We start from the raw sequence: 16,969 nt of genomic DNA on the forward strand, positions 1-16,969 counted from the left end.
ATGGGAAAACATATATACACAGTTACCATATTTAAAATATCACTGATAACAGTGACCAATAGTTTTCAAATAATGATGACTTTGCACTTTTGGCCACTTACAGACGTCAGGCTTGTCTATTTATTCTTTTTTGCTGTGCTAATCAAACCCAGGGCCTTACACATGCTAGGTAAGCACTCCACCATTAAGCCACACCCCTGGTGACTTTAGACTGTGTAAAGACTGCCTCATTTCTTCTCTGGTATGCTTTAGCATTTATAGTTGGATTTAACTGAATTTGTCATGTATAGTTTGGTTCATCTGATACTTACTCTCATCTATTTATAGCCTTAGGAGAAAAGACTAAATTCTTCTGCTATGCAGTATTACCTGTCCATTATTGCCATCCTACTTGTGACCTATCCTCCTTCCTTGGTATGAGAAGATCCCAATCATCCTTCTCACCTTAACTAGTTCCTTTTTCTCTCTATATCCCATCTAGCTCATCTCTGAATGATTGGTAGTAATCTCTTCCTTTTCCCCAATTTATCAGTTGGCATATACCCATCCAACTCCTAGTCTCAGAGCTACTATGGTCTTTTCTATTCTTCCTCAGTAAAACCTTAATCTGCAGATTATAACCAGCCCCTATTCTAGGCCTGATCATTTTCAGGTAGAAAATTTATAGGCTTGATTCCAGACTCTAATTTTCACCATTCTAAAACATTTTTAAAACATGCATAGCATACATATTGGCAATTTCCTCAGTGCCTGAAGAGCAAATGGCTTGATCAAAGGAAAGATCTGACTTCACAATTTGCCAGCAATTCTTATGTGAACTGAAAATAAAGAAATAGAATTCCATCTGTCACCAGCAATGAGTTCTGTTACTTCACAGTCACATTAAATTAATGATGGGACAAGGACTGATGGTGAGTAACAGAAATGTGGTAGAACAAAATATGGTACCCTGTTACCCTGTTCTGATTCTGAAGCAACATTGCTTATGTGCATCTGATTGGGAGTTGGAGGGGCAGGGGTTAGTCCAGATCTAATCACCCATGGCCTATGATATGCATTGGACTGACCTTTGGGCTTTCCCTGTAAGAAAGGATTAAGTTGTGCCTATCAGTAGCACGGGGTGCATCAGATTATTCCTGATGTTGACTTTGACTTTCTAATACTCAGAAACAACAGACTGTGGAGGCTTCCTTCGACATTTGTTAGAAGCTCCATACTGGGAGCCAACAGAGAGAAAGGAAGGGAAAAGAAAAACGATTTTTTTTTTCTCTCAAGAAGCAAAGACACATTGACTTCTGGTTCAAGGATAGGCTGTTCTATTTACTGTAGGAAAGCAGTTGCCCTATCTTATCTGTCACAAATCAGGGCAGGGGAAGGAACAAATCCCAATGTTAATATGTTCTAATGATTCTTTCTGGAAAATGACAACTTACTTTCACCCCTTTCATAAATTACTATTGGCAGCCCATCTGGATTAGGAGCTAAACCAGATGGTAAGTACTTGACAGCTTACTCTGTCTCATCAAAAGGGATCAGCTGACCATATTTTTCTTTCTGTCTGTGGACAAATTATACTTGGAAGATGGAAAAAAGTCTTCCTTGTCTTTAGCTTTCTGTTTCTTTTACCAGGAACCCGAACATTGTCCCTTCGTGTTTACTCCTGTGTTTATTTTAGAGGAAACAGCTGCTATTGTCTAGTTTGCATCCTTCTTTGAAAAAATATCATTTGCACTGTAGACATGAAATGCATGTTTTTAATAACAATTTTTAAGTTATTTGATAACCTCTCTTCACCAAACAAATCACAACATGCACATGTGTGTACACACACACACACACACACACACACACACATTGTTTTATATATACACAACAAAGAAGAAACAGTAAGAAGTGGAGCTGAAGCCACAGGGCTCTGGGATTGGGTCCAGATCATATAGAGATGGCCCAAAGTTCCATTCCTGAGACCACAGAGACCATCATATGTGTCCTGTGCAAAGGGTGCCATAACTAGGACTCTACCTGAAATCAGTAATAGGGATGTGATTCTCCCTCATTGTTAAAGGAGACTAAAACATGCAGCCACCTGCTACTGGAGCCATGGCTTATACTTAGCAGGATTTGCACCAAGCCCTCTCTTCTCCTCTCCTGGTTTCCTGATCACATCTCTGAGAGCCACAGTATCTGCATGGACTCCTGTATGAACCTGATCACATGACAGAAGTATGATTCTAGACAGTGGGTACTGTGAATTCAGGGGGAAACCACTGCAAAGCTTGTGAGGAGAAAAGAGCAAAGAGGAAAGAATAAAGCAAGCAAGATAGCCAAAGTGCAAGCCCCTCCCCCTTCAAATGTGCACATAATGCAACATCTCAAACATACAAGAAAAGGCAATCCTAAAACACTCGACCATCAAGAGATAAATGTACTCCAGCTGGAATGAAAATAAGGAAGCACTTTGAAAATAAATACCTCTGAGCTCAATGGAGATAAAGGAAAAATCAACATTCACAATTAAATAACAAGAAACTCTGAAACAAAAACAGACAGAAATAAAAACAAAATTGGATCTGCAAAAAAATTAAAATCCTAGAAGTGAAAACAACATAACTACTAAAACTAAGGGGAAAAAATCAACAAATGGAAACAAAGGGAAAATTTAAAAAGAAAATTCATCCTAGGGTCTCACTGAGCAGGGAACAGGAAGAACCAGGAATGAAAAGCATGAAAGACTTGTGTGAGAGAGACTGAGGTCTTCTTGTAACAGGAATAGCAGAAAAGCCATATTTAAAGGACATTTCTTGAGATTTTCTTATTTATGACGTACTCAGACAAAAACATACAACAAGAGCTAAACAAATAATTACATTCATTTGAGATAATTTGGAAAAATAAAAACATATTTTGGTGTATTTCCTGCCAAAATGTTTGGTTTGGGGTTTGGTTTGCAGTCCTCCTACTACCCATAAATCCATACATATGATTTGGGTTTCACTCGTATCCACTCAGCACCACATTGTAAAGACACTGCCTTGAAATATTCTTCCAACTCATTTCTTTGTTAGGTTGGAGGATGGGGATTACTTTTTGTTTCTTTTCCATTTAAGATCTCTGGTATATATGTTCAGTATGATAGGGGCTTTCTTTGATAACATGCCAGTCCCTTAACAACATTTCATATCAAGTCACCTGGTGTGTAATGTTAAGGACAGAAGAGGTTTCCTGATTGGTTTCGGCTTGCAGGTTAATATTATAGCCCCAATGTGATGATATTGTCACAAGTAAAACAATTAAGAATGACTTAGAATAGCAACCAAATGAATAAAGAAGCTACAAGGGGCTGGAGTTGTGGCTCAGTGGAAGAGCACCTGCCTCATACATGTGAGGCACTGGGTTTGATCCTCAGCACTACATAAAAATAAACAAATAAAAGAAAGGTATTGTGTCCATTTACAATGAATATATGTATATATATATATATATATATATATATATATATATATATATATATATATACTTATATATAAAAGAAGCTACATGGTAGATATGAGAAATGCAAAGAAATTCAAAGAAAGTATTATGTAGTAGGTGTAGATTCTGCTCATCTTGGCTTGAAGATACAGACCCTATACTCATCTTCACCTTCCAAATTCCACTACCATTCATCACCGTCTCCATCAATCCCACTCCTTCTCTTGTCCTGTCCTGATCACAGAGTTTGGCATTGTGTCACCTTTGTTTGCAGCAGTATCTCTAGCACTCACTGTGTCCTTGGCTCCTTGTGCCTGGTGCACACTCTTGGTGTGTGGCTCCCTCATTGAGTTTCTTGAGATTGGGGCCATAGCTTGGACTGGCCCCTTGAGGCCCAGGGGCCAAGATGCTTGTAAGTATGTTCAGTAATTTTTTAAATAAACTGAAAGAGAGAAAAACTCTAGAGAAGTTGAAACTAGAAGATAGACGCAGTACATCTTTAGCACACTAGAGTAAAAATGAATCCAGATCCACCAAGCAACCAGGTTCCTTGTCATTGATTGAAGTTAAATCAAAAGTAGATAAAGACCCAGATAGAGCTAGCAACCTAACAGAGCAGTTGAGGCTGACATTCCAGTACTCATTTTACCTGTTACTGCTGAGGAACAGATGCTATAGCAAGATGCTGAATTTCTCCACAAAACAGGGAAATTAGTAATAGTGGTGCCTACAATGAGGGTGAGGATTAAATTAATGAATGAATTAAACACACAGGCGTTTTCCATTATTGCTAATGAGCCTTTGAACACAGTCCAAGTGCTGCCCAACTCTCTGGTCTTGTGTTAGGCCCTTGCCCCCTGCAGCCCTGTCCTCCAGCCACACTGTCCTTCTTTCTGTTATGCTCTTCTGTTGCTCTGTGGGGTCCACTCATCCCCTAGCTATTTGCATGGCGGCCTCTTCTCCTTCCAGAGTTCTCCCTTGACTCCAGGGTCTGCCACAGTCCTCTCCCTGCACTCACTCTCTTCCCATTTTGCTTTTCTATCTACTGGTAGTTCTCATTGCTACATAAGAGCACCTCACTTTTTTATGTGTTTAGTTGTTTCCTTCTTTCCAGTAGAATAGAAGCAGCAATATGAGGACAGACACTTCACCTGTCACAATAGATGCTCAAGAGCACCTAAACTATTTTTGGATGAATAAACAAAGACCATGTTCTGTCCTGAGTTCATTAACATCCATAATATCAACCAAGGGAAGCAGTGGTAACCAACAGAAATCAAAATAGACGGGAGAGGAAGCAAAATCCTGATTAACTCCTCTTTTTACATGAAAATACATTAAAGAATTTACATTGATATGTATCAAAATACATTCTACTGTCATGTATAACTAATTAGAACAAATTAAAAAAAAGAATTACACTTGGAAATATGTATTGCCAAATTCAAAAGTAAAACATATAATTTATACACTAAAAAAAAAGAAAAAAAAACAAGTTAGCTTATTGTGCAGGGCTTAACAGAAATCAATTTAGCAGATTGATAATCACTGTTCTTGATAAACATGTTTAAGCCAAATAACTGTAGGGTACTCTATTATGATAAAAACATTTGAATTGGTCCAGTAAATTCTAAAGTGGCACTATAAAAAAAAATTAATCATTTGGAGTTAAAAATTTTTAGAAAAGAATTTACATTGAGAAATTAATGAGTTTTGGATCACAACAGGTAATATTTAAAGTTAAACCAAAGCAAAATGAGACTTAGAAGCCTAAATCCACCATAAAAAGGCATAATGAACATCCTTATTTTGGGACAGAAATTGAACTGATATAATTTTACTCATAAATCCTAAATTAATTTTAGCAAAGAGGAAAGGCAAATGAATACTTCATAAGGTTGCCTGGTCCTGCTGGGTTTTTCCATGTTTTTGAGCTCTGAATTAGTAGCTGTACTTGAGGAAAAAAAAGGAGTCCCTCTGGAAAACTGCCCTCAAACAAGGTCCTAGGATCAGCACTTCCAATCACTACAGCTTCCTGTGGCTTCAAAACTACAGAATTCTTCTTGGTAGCCAGCGATGTTTGGTCTATTGCTAGACTCAGTGCTAGAGGAGGATGCCAAGCCAGACCGAGAAAGAGATGAAGAAGGCCAAAACCCAGGGCTTGCAAACTTGGAGGGTCTCCATGTGACCATTCTCACATACGATAACAGGTAACTTGCATCATAACTCAATACAAAGGAATGCATTAAAATTTCACTAACATTAAGGGATAATTAGGTTATGTGACAGATATTATACTCTGTAAAGATAAAAGCAACTTAACTCAGAATTATCATCTGATTATAGGCCATACATAGAAAAGGTAAGGAAACATAAAAATAACCACTATTTACTCTGTGAGGCTGCTCCAACTTCAAATGTATTCCAGGAGAGAAAAATAGCGTGGGTCTGTTCCTAATACAATGGTGATTACAGAACAGCAATGACAAAGGTTTCATATATACTGAGAAAGCTTTAGCTCAGAAAACTGAATTTCTGAGGTTCTTTTTTTTTTCTTTTGGTACTGGGTATTTAACTCAGGGATATTCAACCACTGAGCCACATCCCCAGCCCTATTTTGTATTTTTTTTAGAGACAGGGTCTCACTGAGTTGTCTAGTGCTTTGCCATTGCTGAGGCTGGCTTTGAACTCACATTCCTCCTATCTCAGCCTCCTGAGACACTGGAATTACAGGCATGCACCACCGCACCTGGCTGAGGTCCTTTCTTTAGTTAAAAAAAATCAGATTATAGGACCCCTGAAATTTCTACCTGCTCCAATACTTAATTATGCTTTTTGTTACCTTAAGATACATGTTTATCTTCTCTATTTTAATCTTAACCTTCCCAGTTAATTAAAATGAACATGACAATTTGGTACAGCTCACTCGGTTGTAATCATTTGAAACAACCTTGTGGTTCTTAGAATTTTGTGTCTGAAGCTCTTTGTATAGAAGTTTAAAAAAAAGTGAAGTAATTATTTATTGGGTGCTTTCTATGTTTAAGAAATGGTGCTATGTTATTCAGTTAAAAATTCTATGAAATTATCAATCTCTGTTTTACAGATGAGAAAACTGAGGTTCAGAGAGTTTTCAAAAATTGTATCATTGTTCCAGCTCTCAGACTCATGAAATAAAACTCCTTTGACATGAGTTCCTGAGTTTCTTCTCCATGCAAGTTTTCAAAAGTCCCATAACAGGAACCTTGGTATTCTGTGTTCTGGTCATGATGCTGACACCCAGAAGTCTAGGAAACCATTTTGTTCTGTTGAAATTTACATTGATTTCCATCACCACCATTCTAAATTCCACATTCGCTCCTGAATTGACTACAACTTTAAATTTCCGTCTTCGGGTCTGCTTCTTTTCTTAGATGGGAACCCAGGTCCATTAGCCAATAGATCATTAGATAAGGAAGGAAATCAAGGCCCAGATGGAATGCCCAGGATTGAGGTCAGTCACCACTTAGCACTCTAGTTTGCAACTGAGATTCTAATGCATTTCAATTCAGCTTTTAATGGATTTTTATTCTGCATCTACCTTCTGAATCAAAAATGTCCTTTGTCAAGAAACAATTTCACTTTACCTTCAGTTCCTTCTGGCAAAATGGAAGTAGCAGTGATTTGTAAAATCTATGTAATTTCAAGGCAATCAAATACCTTGAAACTTCCACAAAAGCTTGAATTTTAAGAAACTGACAGAAAACATGCTACCAATTATTTTTAATCCAGTTGCCTAAGAATTAAATAGAGCTGGGTGCAGTGGCACACACCTGTAATCCTAGAAGCTCAGGAGGCTGGGGCAGGAGGATCATGAGTTCAAAGCCTGCCTCAGCAATGGCGAGGCACTAAGCAACTCAGTGAGATCCTGTCTCTAGATGAAATACAAAATTTTGGGTTGGGGATGTGGCTCAGTAGTTGAGTGCCCCTGGGTTCAATCCCCAGTACCCCCTCAAAAAAGAATTAAATCAAGTTTCTTCAAATATTTCTAATGATGGTTTTTACTGCCAAGATCCAGTCTGCCTCTTGAAAACAAAATGATATGTTTCCCTTTGAAAAACAACATGCACGTAAAAATTAAGACTAGAAAGAATAAAGGAGACAGAGAATGAAATTAGCTAAGTAAATAAATATGGCAACCACAGAAAGTGAATGGTTTAAAAAAAATGCACCCCCTCCAAAAAAGAAAAAAATATATATAAAACAAAATCACTTATTTTTAACTATTGATAATAAAGCATTACTAGGCTGGGGTTGTACCTCAATGGTAGAGTATTTGCCTAGCACATGTGAGGCACTGCGTTTGATACTCAGCACCACATAAAAAATAAATAAAATAAAGGCATTATGTTCATCTACAACTAAATATATATATAAAAGAAAAGTAAGCATTGTCTCATCCTGATTAGTGCAAATAGGATAAGTTTAGCAGTAAAAAATGGTGGCCACCTTATTAACTTTAGGAGGTGAAGCATCAAAACTGAACTAGAGATTTGTTTCTAGCCCCAAAGCAGGGACTGGATTTACCCTCATGTTCTAAATGACCCCTAAAAGACAAATGTATGAAATCTTGATTTTCAGATAGTGAACAACCTGTAGCAAAGGACAGTGATCTGAGGGAAGGGGAAACAAAAGAGATGAGCCTTGTGATCACATCAGTTTACTGCCTGGGAGGTAATTACCTGACTAAAGCTCAGCGGAGAGGTGGAGGGGAATCCTAGAGCCCAGAGAACAGAGGTCAGACTTCAGAGAAGGCAAGCAACTACAATTTGTGGAGTGGAATACTAGATAGGAAGCAGCAACACAAAAACAGAACTCCAGATATCTGTGCAGGTGCAAGTAACCTGACAGTAGAAATAACATTCATATCTGCGGGTCCTTGCAGATCCACTAGCTAAACTGAGTTTGGATCATTCCCCAAGGATTACAGCCATGCTGACCTCTCCACTTAATGCAGACATCACATGACTCAGATCAACCTCCAACAGTTACCCTGAGTTCAGGCACAGTAAGTGCCTATTCTCCTTCATGGTCTATCCTCTGAGTATCCTAAGTCACTTATACATTCCAGGAAAGTGGACCTGCAGCAGGGGAAGGGAGAGGAAGGAGCACCTGTATGCACATTTGGGTCCAGAAAGGAGCATGTTGAACCCTGGAACTAACTCACACACTCTCTCTCTCTCTCTCTCTCTCTCTCTCTCTCTCTCTCTCTCTCTTGTAGATGGACAGCATGCCTTTATTTATGTGCTTAGTATGCAGTGCTGAGGATCAAACCCAGTGCCTCATGTATGCTAGGCAAGCACTCTACCACTGAGCCACAGCCCAGTCCTTCTGTCCAGTTTCAGAAGGTTTTTTTGGAAGGAAAGTTTCCTAAACATAGACTCTCAAACCAGCATGTTTAAACATATCAAAATAGAGAAAAACAAGGGTTTAAACAGAAAAACAATTTTTTATTATATTCTACCTACATCATTGTTCATCAAATTGAATGTCTTTGAGTTTCAAGGTGACTGTAGATATGGAGGGAAAACCATTTGTACAAATCCATGTTCCTGCTCTGTCATCTCCCCTTTGTCTTTCAACACCAGTTCTTTCCCATGCTTTGCTATTGCATTCTTTCTGTTTCTCAAGGTCCCTTTCTCTCCTCATGCCACCCAAGTCTAAGGTCACAATGATGCTTTCACAAAACATGCTCGAAGAAATGACTCTCCAAGCACAGATAGCAGGAAGTCTGGGGCTCATGCACTTGGATTCAAAGTCTGGCTGAGTCACAAACTGTCTATGTGACATTTTGCGAGTTACTTAAGCTCTCTGTGTCTCAGTTACCTTATTTGTAAAAGGTAAACCTTAATAGCCAGTGCTTTGTAGAGTCACCATGAGGATTAATAAGATAATGCTCTAAAAGCTCTCAGCACAGTGCCTAGCACATAGTAGGCCCTCAATAAATGTTATTTAGCTATTGTTTATTAATGTTTATAAATGTGGTTTAGCTATTGTTATTAATAGTCATCTTTTACTTAGGGTTTTGCTTGATCAATCACCAAGATCATGAACGAAAGAGAATTCTGTACTTTCTTTCTCTGTACTTTCTTTCTTTTCAGAAAGGGAAAAGGGATAGATAGACCTGAGGTTCATGAACTAAAGGGAGAAAGACATGCTATGAAGATGCTAGGATATGAAAAGCTTGAGAAATAAAGCCCTGTTTATTATTTCATCAATTCCTTCTCCCTCCTCAGAAACATGCAGAGAGAAAGCTTGAGCATATTTAAGTCCTCAGGCTCAGAATATGGCCTCACTTCTCTATGAGAAATGCTGCGTTCAGAATCACTGGTGACCAAAATTCAATGGATCCTTTTAAGCCATATCATAATGCAGCACAACATCAGAAGCAGGAAAAAAAAATCATGCGACTTATTTTTAACAGGTTGTGGAAATTGTGGAAAAGCTTGTTACACTGAGGATGAAGGAAGCTTACTCACCTGCAGGAGTCTACTTGTCTGATTAAGGTTTGGCCCCTTTGCAAAGCATCAGCTGTGCACTCTTTAATTTCTCTGTGTAATTCCTCATGCCTTGCTGCCAAGACAGGCAGACTTAAACCCTCTGATTTAAGGAGCTTAAGGTAAGCTTCAACTCTTCCAAGTACATCAAATGCCTGCCAAAGAAAACAGACTTTTATTTTCTGCTTTTCTAGTTTAAAATCTACAATTATGTGTACACAAAACACTGGCGATTAAACCGGACCATTCGATTTATTAGTTTAACCATCACCAAAAAACAACTATTGAAGCCTTGGAAAACAGCAGTATAGTTTTAAGCCTCCCTTTAGGAAAACTGATCACAGTTTAGTGCAGCATAAATGAATTTCAACACCAGAAATTACCAAAACAGTTTACCTTGAGAATGTATCTGTACAACACAAACAGTTACAAACTGTGGAGTTTGGAGAGTCTAGTTTATATTTTGCACATTTTATACTGGATACAGATAAAGGGTTGAGCTATTTAAAAAATATTAGCTATCCTTTACTGACATAAATTTCTCTGTAACAGTCTTAAAAGGAAGTTTCCTAATAAAGTATACTGTGAACGTGAAACACCATAGGGAAATATGGAGGAAATTACTAATTTTCCTTTTCTCCCTTGCCTGTTCAAAGACCTCAGCCCACTCCCTCCAAACCATACCTCTGCCTAGTGAGGAAATTACAATTTAGTGCTAAAGCAGTGCACAGAGGAGGACCAAGGTTCTATTTCTTTTCAGATGTGCAAAATAGAATTACGTATAAAAAGTAGCCTTGAATGCCAAGATATTGTCTTGAGAGAAGACTTTCAAATTCCTTTATTTTCATCCTGCATTAGCAGCCCAACTACCTGGTGCAGGGTATTAAGCTTATAGAATAAACACAGGTTAGAAAGTAGTTATCCATTCACTTTTAAGGTTGACTTGGCATTAAAATAGAGGAGCACATGTCATCAAGGAAATCAGTCTGTGGTAATACAAGGTAAGAACAGGAAGCAGAGTGCAGTGGTCTTCATAGGTCTCCTGATATTCCATCTCTGATGTTCATCTGGAGAGCAGATGAGTTAGGAAAGTCAAAGAAAAGCTGAAGAGCTCTGTTGCCTTGCATTAGGACTGGGAGAAACCACCTTGCATAATGCCCCATGCCAATCTCAAGAACCGTCCTGATAACAGAAAGCACCCGTAGCTGCACAGTCAGGCCAGGGCTGGGGAATGTGGCCTTCCTGCACTCCTGAGCTGGAAGCCAATGAGCTTGGCAGGGGCCATGGGAATGTAGCAGGAAGACCTCACAGGAGACTCTGGGGAGGATCCCAGACTGTGAGAAATGAGAACAGATGGGTTCATGGGTCTGGTACTACTAAGACCCGAGAGACGCCAGGGGAGGTTCTTGGGAAAGGCAGTTAAGCCAAATGTAAAAGCTACATACAGTTGTGGAAGAGTTTAAATGCACCCACGTCCCAACACCTGACTGCTTCTTAGGAAATAAGTCTTAGTGGCAGAATTAGAATTGAAATTTTCCAATGGACGCCCTAAAATGCTATATTAACTGGTCTGTGGGTATTCTGTTCTCCCAACCAGAGTCCTCATAGGTCTCAAGTCGGCTCTATTTGCTTAGAGTGTTTAAACAAGCTCATTCCCCTTTATTTAGCAGCTGAGAAGAAGTGACAATGACTCAGTTTAATGAGAATGGACTATGTGCTGCTTCCATACCGTGAGGGACATGTAACTTTTTATTCACTCAGCAAATATTATCGAATGCCTATCCCATTCCAAGTGTATCATCTCTAATACCCCCTGGGAGGGCAAGAAATTATCCCTGTTGGGTGATTGGAAAGATTGGGAAAATCAAGTCTCAGGAAGGTTAAGTAAATTGCACTAAGTCACAGTTCTAAGGGACAGATTTGAGATTTACACCCGATTTGTTTGGCCCTGAGGGTCCTGCTCTTAAACCCTAGGCTATAGCTTCATGTGGCAAAGAGTTATAATAGAAAGCTTAAGAAAGAAGGAGTATTTCAGAAAAAGGCTGTGATCTTGAGTGGAAAAGGTAGGGTTTGGGTTTTTTTAAAAAACTTTATTGTATCCTTTTTTTTAAAAAAAAAAAAAAAACCTTTATTTTATTTATTTTTATGTGGTGCTGAGGATCAAACCCAGTGCCTCACACATGCCAGGCAAGTGCTCTACCACCGAGCTACTTCCAGCTGCAAAGGAAGGGTTTTTCAACTTATTTTTCTAACTAAATGTCTAGTTTTCCTTACTATAGGTGAGGGATACAGAGAAAAGTTAAAAGGTTGATGCAGAGAAAGATGGAGAGAAAGATTTCTTCTACACTATAGGACTATAAAAGAACAAAAGTTGGGTTTTTAGAGGAGATGGGTAGTGGGGATTGAACTCAGGGGCACTCAACCACTGAGCCACATCCACAGCCCTAATTTGTATTTTATTTAGAGACAGGGTCTTAATGAGTTGCTTAGTGCCTCCCCATTGCTGAGGCTGGCTTTTAACAGATGACTCTCCTGCCTCAGCCTTTCCAACCACTGGGATGACAGGTGTCCGCCACCCCGCTTGGCAGAAAGAAAGTGTTTTAAAGGAACTTTGACCCTAAAGAACTCTTTCTTATCTAATACTTCTTCCTTCTTGCAGTTGTCAACAGAGCCAAATGCAACAAGATGCCGACGTCAGAAAAGAAGATGACTTCCTGGATTCTTCCAGTGTTCATTGAAATATCACTTGACATTAACTACTGTTTCTGAAGTTTTGTTTTATATTTTAATTCTTTATTGCTTATTTTGAATACAGCAGAGCCTCTTGTAAATTGAGGATTTATTATAAAGTCAATGCCTGAAGCAAAAATCTGGTGCAATCAAAATGATCCTCTCCCTAAAAAATCACCCTTAGAGTTTAAGATATGTGAATTAGTGATTAAGGTGACACATCTTCACACTGGAATTGAGAAGCCCTGAGTTACATTAAAGGATGACATGTCAGGGTATTCTCTCCTTTCTTCCTTTAAAAAAATTCCCAAGATCTTAGTAAGAACAGGAAAAGGATGGAGAACTCCAAAGTGTTGCTTCTTGCATAGAAGTTGAACTCCATTCTGTTTTTCTATTAAGCCAATATAATCTTAAGACATATCATGTTTGTTGTTGTTTTAAGAATGAAAGAAGAAGGAAATATGAAAGTAACTAGGCATTATGACAGATATGCAATAAATACTCCACAAATATTTGCTGTTTTGCCAAACCTTGATTCATTCATTCAGTGCATATTAAAAAGCCACTGAGGAGGGTGAGGCTGCCTGCTGTGTGTCATTCATCCCAGGGGGCCAGGGGCACTGTTGCCACTCTCATGTCTTCAGGCATTGCTCTCTTCACAGGCCTGAGCACTGAAGCCACAAAGTCATTAAACACATGTGTGATATCACTCTATCCCTGAATGCTATGATAAAAGCATCATTTCCTAATATAATGGAAGTGAAAATGAAGGGCAGAATATTCAACAGGAGGAGATAAATCAGGCTCGGTGGTGTACACCTGTAATCCCAGAGGCTTGGGAGGCTGAGGCAGGAGGATCACAAGCTCAAAGCCAGCCTCAGCAAAAGTGAGGCATTAAGCAACTAAGTAAGACTTTGTCTCTAAATAAAATACAAAATAGGGCTGGGGATGTGGGTCAGTAGTTGAGTGTCCCTATGAGTTCAATCCCCAGTAACTCACCCCCCCCAAAAAAAAAAGGGAGGAGATAATTCTATCAAGGACAAAAGTAACTCATAACTTGGAAGAGAAATAGCAAAATTTCCTTTCAGAGCTTTTTTTTAAAAATAGATCCAAGTGTTAGTAAAGCATTGAATTATAAATTGTTCTATGTAGCACACTTAATAAAACTATAGCAGAAAAAGGAAATGAGTGATTTCATTCCTCATTAGCCCAACAAATACATCTGTAGAACACCTGCAGGTGAGGTGGGCAGGATGCTGTAAGAGAACTTATTCCTTAAAGTAAATCTTAATCTAACCCCAAGGGAATAATCTATAGACAGAAATAAAAGCTAAACTTCTTGACTTTAAGAGGAAGTCTCTTTCAAGATTATAATGTGTGTGATTGTCTAAATTATATGCAAAACTCCTTTCTCTCATTCCCATGAAGAATTAGATGAGAAATCCATGTGCTGATTCCAGAAATGATCTAAGTATCATTGCTCTCACTTAATCTACTCCAAAAATAGGACAGAGGGCTTTTTGATTTACCATATCTATAGAGAACATGATAAACTGGATCCAGCCTGGAAAGAATCTCTTGGTTGCACGTACAGTACAGAATGGGTTATTTCTAGAAATGAGAACACTGTGACCCCCACATAAACTCCTTTGGAATTAATGATTCCCCTCTAGTTTTTCTCTTCACAGCTCCCTCTTTCTTTAAACCTTATCCACACAGGTCATATAAAGCTTTTATGACTGGATTGGGGAAAAGGATGTAAGCACAAAGATATTTTCTCCTTCTGAATCCCAGCTCTTCTTGAACATTTCAAATGACACTACTCAGCTCTTAGGCAAGGAAGAGATGGCATGCACTCCTTAGGGCCCTAATTTGGAAAAGACCAAGGAGTTGCTGGGGTTTTGTTCTTTAAGAGGCTAATAAAAACCTTCCCTTTTTCCCTTGTTAAGTACAAGATCCAAGGCAGGCTGCACCACATCAAATAGAGATGATATCAGGACGTGGCACATTTTATTCTTTAAAAAAATATCTACAAGACTCATGGTTTAGACAAGAATCACAATTTTTCTAGCATAATTCTTATATCATGTTGCTTCGCAGAGATGTTTAATAAGAAAATTTTAGCTGCTTCACTAATTTGAAAAGAGTCAACATTAAACCACAACAAGACAAAACTATGAACTTTGAAATTAACTCAACTCAGCTTCTTTCTAATCAGAGTGCTTGATTCTTCTACCTATGGAGATCCACATTTCCTCTGGGTTCACTATAGAGACCAAAATTTCATTTTACTTTCTTGAACATGACTGGAGATAACTGCTGGTGGTCCTCAACCTGCCAAGATGATTCTTAATTCAGGTCCTGGCCAGAAAGGCTCAAGCTTTCAAATCCTTGAAGGCTAGGGGCTCTGGGGTGAGGGGTTTCAACGCTAAAGCTCACTGCCCACTGCTGCTGCTCCTGCCTCTTCCTTGTCCCAGTGGCCCTTGCTGCTGGGCCCAGGAACCCCTTCCCCTTTCAGGATGGATTAGGGGTGTTAATAACAACAGGCATTACAGCTACTACCTCCTAATGCAGGTTTTGCCCCATAATCTGAAAAAAATTGAGGACTGGAAAAGAAGGAGTTTTAGGTTTAAAGTAACAAATATCAAAAGCATTTTATAAACAAGGAATGGAGAGTATTTAGGTATTGACCATCTCAGTTTCTTTGGGATAAATCCTCCTTAGAAATGGAAACCAGAGCCATTAAATAGAACTTTAGGCAGCTGGTATCTGTTAGTAATTTGTGGTTTCTTTTATCCAAATTGACCTAAATAATTTGTAGGATGATCTTGGGAATATTAATGTAGAAAATGCCCGCTTATAATATATTAAGCATTTGGTTTCCTTTCTTTGTTCAAAAAAATATTCATTGAAATCTATGAATTTATATCCTCAGCAATGTGCTGGGGATATAAAAATGAACAAAAGTGTTGAAGTCACACTAGTGTGGCTAGTCTGATATTAAATGCTTGTACAATGACAAAATAATAGCTAACATTTAGTGACTGTTGTTATTCGATGCGCTAACTATATATTAATTTAACATGATGATCCTGTGAAGTTTATATAATTAGTATTTAACAGATTTTAAAAAAAAGCCCAAGTGCAAGGGAAGTTAATTTACTACTGTAAGTCACAGGGCTAAGTGTCCGAGACATGATTCATTCCCAGCCTGACTCCAAAATGCACCATGTTATTCTAGCAAAGGGTCAGCATTGTTTATTTTATATGTTTTTTTTTTAAAAAAGAGAATGAGCAACAATAAAACTGGATGTCCTGATTATGACTATTAAATATGGACTGAGTTGTGGACCCTCATGAGAATGTAACGTGTTAAAGGCATTCCTTCTTTTCTATAATTTTTCTATTATATATATATTAATGCTTTTATGCTAATAGTACAGTCATAGTTATCAAATATTTGCTGTTGTTTAGATAGAATTCTAAAACCCAAAGGTTTCTAAATCCTACTGTCACCATTCTCTTGGGAATATAAAAGGAGAGTGAATTAACACATGATCTGCTTCTCCCGGTGAGGTTTGCCCTATCATAACTTTTCAAGTCCTTAAACAACTCTGCATATTTAAGGACATTCGGCATAAAGCAGATACTCCTTGACATGGCATCCAAGACCTTCCTGGCCCCCTCGCAGCTCCTACTGCTTTTGATTCTCCTCACTCTGAGCAGACACCCTACATTTCATACAAAATGACCCATCTTTGGGTCCCCAAACATGACATGACTTTGCACCATCCACCTCTCTCCCATTTCTTTTTGCCCTATCCTTCTAGGCTTAGCTCAGGGGTCCCATCCTCTGGAGATGCCGTCCTTGATCCTTTTATCGCTGGGCCATGTTAGAAGTCTCTGCTCAGAGTTCCCTGCTGAATGGGCTAACTCCATTGCTGCTTTGGCAGGGTGCTCCACCCTCCTGTTCTCTTGCCTCCTTTCTAAACTAGACCTGACAGGGTCTAGAAGATGCAGATGGTACCTGTCGTTGGTTTAGCTCAAATGCCCATTTCATGCCCAGAAACAGAAATGGGAGGACTATAACATCTTAGTTATATGTAAATAAGGAAGAAGGAGAGATGGGGAAGAAGGTTGCTCTAGTTGTTTCCAAGAGAGAAGGAAGTTCTGGGAAAGAAGAATCCGAGTGAGGCTACTAAAGAACTGTACAACTGAAAGTAATTACATCTCCC

At 38.7% G+C, this 16,969-nt stretch overlaps 1 protein-coding gene across 1 annotated transcript in view; it reads right to left on the reverse strand.

Moving 5' to 3' along the window:
• Ccdc141 (coiled-coil domain containing 141) overlaps positions 1-16,969 on the reverse strand; it is a 183,471-nt gene that overhangs the window by 54,808 nt on the left and 111,694 nt on the right. Inside the window, exon 8 of the mRNA XM_026392006.2 lies at positions 9,987-10,159. Within this exon, the coding sequence (XP_026247791.2) occupies positions 9,987-10,159 (173 nt within the window). The remainder of the gene's footprint in view (positions 1-9,986; positions 10,160-16,969) is intronic.

The sequence above is a fragment of the Urocitellus parryii genome, chromosome 1 (assembly GCF_045843805.1).
Source record: "Urocitellus parryii isolate mUroPar1 chromosome 1, mUroPar1.hap1, whole genome shotgun sequence".
Classification (NCBI taxonomy): domain Eukaryota; kingdom Metazoa; phylum Chordata; class Mammalia; order Rodentia; family Sciuridae; genus Urocitellus; species Urocitellus parryii.